This window comes from Solanum stenotomum, chromosome 9 (genome assembly GCF_019186545.1).
Source record: "Solanum stenotomum isolate F172 chromosome 9, ASM1918654v1, whole genome shotgun sequence".
In the NCBI taxonomy this organism is placed as follows: Eukaryota; Viridiplantae; Streptophyta; class Magnoliopsida; order Solanales; family Solanaceae; genus Solanum; species Solanum stenotomum.
Window position 1 is genome coordinate 52913534 of NC_064290.1, and position 6832 is coordinate 52920365.

A 6832-nucleotide genomic window follows, 5' to 3' on the forward strand; every position below is an offset into this window, starting at 1 on the left:
AATTTCCAATATGAGCGACAATGCACCAAGAGCCTTGAAAATTATGTCCATGTGAGTTCTTGATTATGGGTGTGAAGCGCGCCACATTCATGGCTAAGAGGTTGCAAGCCTCCTTTTCATACTCGACTCACTTTGTCACTTTTTCGGAACCAAATGTGATCTAGCATAATAGATTTTCTTTCCAACCGATCGAGTCGAACTACAAGCAGCCTGATTCCCTGAGTTGAGGATATGTAGGCGAGATCATTGCTGAAAACTCGGCTGTATTCCAACACTCGCTCTTAAATCCCATTTTCGAGCATTTTGATTTCTTCATAATTTGATATCGGATCGCTTTTGAATTCTTTCAAAATTTTGCATCGAATCAAGCGTATTAAACTACAAGTGACCTGAATTCTCATATAGCCTGAGATCTGTAGGAAACCCACTTCTGGGGTTCGACCATAATCCCTAAAGACCGTACCAAAAACCCCTTTTTCATAAAGATGAAGATGTGGTCGGTCAAAATTGGATTAGTCAAATTCATTTTCCTCGAATTTCTTATATCAATCCAAGTAAAATGAGGGACAGTTGTTGACACCCAATTTTGACCCTCCCCGATAGTAATTAATTTTTGAGCTCCATAATCTTCAAACGAATTTATCCGTTTTCCCCCTATTTGGAACCCTAATTTCCCCCTATATAAGATCTTTTTTATTATCTGTGAAAGGGGGGGTTTTTTATTTTTTTTGAAAGAATTAAAAAAAAGATAGAGTTGGAAAAGAAGGGCCAATACAGAGAGTTGATTCCCTTTGCACAAAGATATACTTGAGAATTCCCGAACTGTTTTTGAAGTCGGGAGAAAATAAATTATTTTACTTGAAGTCGGTTCGAATTTCTGGGGTTGGTTGTTCAAATCGAAGGTCGGAGTTAAGGTTGTGTGGAAGAAGTTACTGATCCTTGGCTCGTTGGTCCCGTTTGCTGCCCGGAAAAAGCCTTTAAATGCTCCTCCCTTTGCATCTCATGTATTGGGCCTTATAGGCCCAATTACATATTTTATATCGAGTCCAAAACAACCGACGAACAGGGCAGAAAAATGATAAATATAGGCCGAAAAATTAAATTCAAATTTCGAAAGGTTGAAAATAGGCTGAGATGCAGCCTGTATACACAAATATACAGCGGAATATACTGATATACAGGTTAAAACGCAGCAGCCACAGGTCGAAAAATAAAGGACGGGTCGGAAGCTGAAATACAGGTCCTAAAATCTCTGAAAAATGGCCGGTATACATCCGATATACGCGGATATACAATGGATATATACAAAAACGGGTTTATGATTAAACCCCCAAAATTTCAGCGAATTTGGCCCAAAAAGAGGCCCAAATTCAATTTCTCTCTACTCTTTAATTATTTAATTATGATTATTTATTGTTTATGGTGTGTTGACTCTAACTTTAAAATTGTTAGCTAACCTAATTAAATTCCCCAAACGATAAGTTAATTTCTTTACATTGACTTACCTTTAATACATTCTTACACTTGTTTTTGTATTCATTTTATCTTACTAATCAAATATATTGGTCATATTTCATTTTAATTAAATCTTTTGTTTTTAAAAGGACATGTTTTGAATGCCTCTTCCTTTAATCATTTTGCTTATTTAAATGGTTTTAAGTTTACACTTTTCTCAAATGAACTAAAATAAAATAAAATTGGGTGTGTTCTCTTTTTATCAATTGATTTAAAATGGTTTCATGCTTTAATTGGTTTAAATTATTATCTTACAAAATGAATTAAATAAATTTTAATTAATCTAGTTTTTATTGAAATTCTAATTACTTGTATCGCAAGCCAAATGTGTCATTTTGAATTCTTTCCTCTAAAAAGGGAAACTGTGTCGTTTATCCAATTATTCTCTCAAAATTAATTAAATATTGTAATTTATTTAAATATTCTTATGTTAAATTTCTCAAAATTAGTCAAAGTCAGTTTAGTCAAATCGCCGGTCAACCGCAAGTTAGCGGGCATTCCGAGGGCCTAACACCTTCTCGGAATGTATATTGAACTTCGAACCCTTTTATTTTCAATTGATTTTATCTGTTTAAATCTTTTGAAAATCGTAAGTATTTTTTCTTGATTTTTTACTAAAAATTAAGTGGCGACTCTGTCCTTTTTGGAAACCCGATTTCTCTTAAACCATAAGTTTAATCGGTTTTTCGAAGACTCAGTCATTTTTCCCTTTTCTATATATTTTTAAATAAAACACATATATAATGTCAAATTTAGTGAACAAGATTTGCCATGTCGCGAGTCTACCAATTGGCATTAGCTTCTCAAAAATGTACTTCAAAGGATCCATCCTAAATATGAGGTAAGTTGTGTAGGACAAAAAATAATGCCTTAACTTTTGAGCTACCCAAGTTAGGGCGCAATATGTCCTTTCCAAGAGGGTGTACTTGACTTCATAACTAGTGAATTTCTTGCTCAAGTAGTAGATAGCTTGCTCATTCTTGCCTGTGGAATCGTGTTGACCGAGAACGCACCCAAAGGAATTATCTGTCACTGAAAAATATAGAAAGAGAGGCCTATTAAGTTTCGGCGGGACCAATACAGGAGGTTTGGACAAATATTCCTTGATTTTTTCAAAAGCTTGTTGACAATCATCCGTCCATCTGACAGCAACATCCTTTTTCAAAAGTCTGAAAATGGGCTCACAAGTGATTGTGAGTTGAGCAATAAACCTGCTAATGTTGTTCAACCTCCCAAGTAGACTCATGACTTAGGTCTTATTTTTCGGGGGTGGCAAATCTCGAATGGCTTTTATTTTGGAAGGATCCAATTTGATTCCCCTTCTACTGACAATAAAATTCAGAAGTTTTCAGATGGAACTCCAAATGCACATTTTGCTGGATTAAGCTTGAGATCATATCTTCGCATTGTTTCGAAGAATTTTCTCAAATCTTGCACATGGTCAGCTTGTGTTTTAGACTAGATGATTACGTCATCGACGTATACTTCGATTTCTTTATGCATCATATCATGAAACATGGTGGTCATAGCCCTCATGTAAGTTGCCCCAGCATTTTTAAGACCGAATGACATGACCCTATAACAATAAGTCCCTCATGAAGTGGTGAAAGCAGTTTTTTCAGCGTCCTCTTCGTCCATCAAGATTTGATGATACCCCGCATAACAGTCCACAAATGATTGAATTTCGTGTCTGGCACAATTATCCACTAAAATGTGGATATTAGGCAAGGGAAAATTGTCTTTTGGACTAGCTTTGTTCAAATCCCGATAGTCAACACAAATTCTTGTCTTTCCATCATTTTTCAACACAGGAACAACATTTGCCAATCAAGTAGAGTAACGAATGGTTTGGATCACATTTGCATTTAGTTGTTTCATGATTTCTTCCTTGATTTTTTCACTTCTGTCCGGTTTGAATTTTCTTCTTTTTTGTTGGACGGGTGGAAAATCAGGATGAGTGGGCAACTTATGGACCATTAAATCAACACTCAAACCTGGCATGTCATCATAGGACCAAGCAAACACATCTTTGTATTCAAACAAAAGTTATATTATGGCATCCCTAATTTCCTTCTTGACATGAAGACTTATTTTTACTTCTTTAACTTCCTCATTACTTCCCAAATTGATGGTCTCAGTTTCACTAAGATTAGGCTTAGGTTTGTGCTCAAATTGTTCTAATTCCCTATTAATTTCCGTAAAAGCCTCTTCTTCATCATATTCAACCTCTCGACTCGGGGATTTAAGAATAAACAACTCTTTGAGATCTGGGAGTGAATTCCGCATGCATGTCATGTTATCAAAGCCGGCATTTACAGAACTGAAAAATGGAGAATAAGAATCAGGGAAGGGAAAAGACAAAATTTTACTATGAAACTGGAATTTCATTTCATTGAAAGTAAAAAAGGATAGAAGGGTTGACATTAAAACAAAACACTTTCAAATATTCGGATCACAACCCTGAAAACAACAAAATACAAAAGAGTAGCAAAACAAACTACCAAGACTCCTTCCTTATGGGGAAATGATTGGCTTCCCAATTGTTTAACTCAAAAACTAAGCCCACGAGCTACACATCGGCATGACTTGTACCTTCACCAACTTGGACCATGTTTACTTCACAAAATAACTGACTGAGATCCTGAATAACTTCTTCAATGTCTTCATGAGTAAATGAAGCTTCCATTTCTGAACCCTGAGGCTTGATAAATGAATGATAAATATGGGGAATTGGTTGTGGCAACGCCCTATCAGTCTTTTTGTGGTTCTTCGTCTCATCTCCATTTCTCTTGCTATGTTTGTATCCGAGGCCAGAGGTGCTTTGGTTCCCTAAAAGAGTAATGGGATCCATAATTCCTTGCGAACATAGTCCCTAACCTTTACCAGGTTGATAACCATATTTGAGCATTGTCGCTGCTACCATTGAAGAGGAAGAAGAGTGACATGGTTGGATAATGGGGTCTCCTTCTCTAAAGTGATCGACTGATATGGCCTCAAAAGACTGGTAAACAATGGAATCACATCCTTCTTTTGACTCAATTTATGAAATGGAGGGATCTTTGTAAATAGGTAAACCATCTTCCCCATGCACAATGATTTCCTGATGGTTGTGTTCAAACTTAACAACTTGATGTAGAGTTGATGGGACTGCCCGAGCCATGTGGATCCATGACCTTCCCAATAGAAAATTATAAGACGTGTCCATGTCCATCACTTGGAACACAATCATAAAGTCCACCGGTCCAATTGTCATGTTTAACTTGATTTCACCAATGGTATCCCGCCTTGAGCCGTCATAAGCTCGAACAAATATATTGCTGGGGTGAATTCTGTCAAGGCCAATTTTCAATTTTTGCAGCATAGAGAGAGGACATATGTCTACCCCGGATCCCCCATCTATCATGACACTTTTTGCATAGTACCCTTCACATTTCACTGTAAGAAGCAATGCTCTGTTGTGTCCAGCTCCCTCTGTGGGCAACTCATCATCAGTGAAAGTGATGGTGTTTGACTCAAAGATGCGCTTGGCCATTTTCTCTAACTGATTTACCGTGGTCTCATTCGATACATGTGCTTCATTCAAAATCTTATTCAACACACGACGATGTTCTTCTGAGTGCAAGAGTAGAGACAACAATGAAATTTGTGGCGGGGTTTTCTTCAATTGTTCCACAACAGAGTAATCTGGAACCTTTCTCTTTTTTAGAAACTCTTCTGCTTCTTCCTCAGTAACTGCTTTCTTCCATGGTACTTGGATGTTTTAAGTCATCTTCCCTTTTCTTAATTCTTCTGGAGAATAACATCTTCCAGAGCGTGTCAGCCCTCCTGCTTCATCAACCTCTTCAACAATCTCCTTTCCTCGGTAAACCACAACGATTTTGTTATAGTTCCAAGGGACAGCCTTTGAATCAGTTACCGGAAGCTCTTGGATAGGCTTAACAAAGATAGGTCCTTTCAACTTTGCCAAGCAATTTTGGTTCTGTTGATGAAACCTTTTGATACATACAATTTCGACATACCTGCTCGAACTTCAATCCCCTTCGAAACCCCCAGGACACACAAAACTTTGGTATCAAGGTTGACACCTTCCACACTCAAAGATGCAACTGGTTCTAAACTCTTTATTGGCTTGTTTTCCTCTCCGATCTTCCTAAACAACTTTCTCATTTTGCCAAGGAGTTTGTACTCTTGATCATCGCAGATCATACCCACTAAATTGTTTTGAGTTGGATGTGGGTTATTAGTCACATTGGGAGTGTTTTGATCATCTGTCACAACGACCACTCCATGGTCGATTAGCTTCTCTATCGCCCCCTTCAAGGTCCAACAATTATCAGTGTTGTGTCCTTGGGCCCCTGAATGATACTCACATCTTTCATTGGCTTGGAAACCTGGAGTAGTTGGAATCAGACAATGTGGTGGGATAGACCCAATCACTCCTACCTTTCTTAACTTTTGAAACAAGCTAGAGTAGGACTCTCCCAATGGAGTGAATTTCCTTTTCTGTCCTTGCTCTTGAGCATAATTTTGCATAGAAGGAGGGTTGTAAGGGACCTGATAGGGTGGTCGTTGTGGTCGAAGGTTTCCTTGAGTTGGGGCCCAAAAATGTGGGCGATTGGGAAAATGCGCATATGACTGGGCATTGAAGACCGTGTATGGAGATGGAGATACTGGATATTGAGGGACATAGGGGTAGTAATGTTGATGATAGCTAAATTATCTTTGAAGTGGTGGGTAAGGACAATTAAAATTCCTTTGAGCACCTCTTGACCTTGATGTTAGCGAAGAAACTTCCTCTTTTCTTTTACGATTTCCAAAACTGCCTGAACCATCTTGAATGGCCTGTGTGGTAGCTTTGATTGTTGCTTGGCTCACGATCCTTTCTGTTTTGAGACCACTTTCGACCGTTTCTCTAATTTTGATTACTGTGTGAAACGGTCTTCCCATTGCGGCTGTTAGGTGGTGAAAATAATCAGGATCTTGAGCCTCTATGAAGATATAAACCAATTCTTGCTCATCTAAAGGTGGTTTGACCCAGGCTGCTTGTTCCCTCTATTTGATAGCATACTCTCTGAAGCTTTTATTTGGCTTTTTTCTCATATTAGAGAGTGTATTGCGATCTGGCATAATGTCGACATTGTACTGAAATTGTCTAACAAAATCTTGAGCCAAATCATCCCAGATGTGCCAGTGGGAAATCTCTTGGTCTATAAACCATTCTGAGGCAACACTAGTCAGGCTTTCACCAAAATAAGCCATGAGCAGTTCCTTTTTACCCCATGCACCTCTAAGTTGATTGCAGTATCTCTTGAGGTGA

At 38.0% G+C, this 6832-nt stretch overlaps 1 protein-coding gene across 1 annotated transcript; it reads right to left on the reverse strand.

Moving 5' to 3' along the window:
- Positions 1-4555: 4555 nt before the first annotated feature.
- LOC125877655 (uncharacterized) lies at positions 4556-6462 on the reverse strand. Its single transcript, XM_049558883.1, has 4 exons — positions 6279-6462; positions 5535-6185; positions 5317-5439; positions 4556-5265 (listed from the first exon to the last, which is right to left on the reverse strand). The coding sequence occupies exons 1-4, from the start codon at positions 6460-6462 to the stop codon at positions 4556-4558; spliced, it is 1668 nt and encodes a 555-aa protein (XP_049414840.1).
- Between the last annotated feature and the right edge of the window lie 370 nt (positions 6463-6832).

Excerpts from the sequence above, each read along its gene's own strand:
- LOC125877655 (XM_049558883.1), bottom strand. The coding sequence starts at position 6,462 with ATGGGAAGACCGTTTCACACAGTAATCAAAATTAGAGAAACGGTCGAA. Across the intron at positions 6,186-6,278 it reads GCTAACATCAAGGTCAAGAG|TATCTCCATCTCCATACACG; the intron begins GTGCTCAAAGGA and ends CTCAATATCCAG. Across the intron at positions 5,440-5,534 it reads GGGGATTGAAGTTCGAGCAG|AGCTTCCGGTAACTGATTCA; the intron begins GTATGTCGAAAT and ends AGCCTATCCAAG.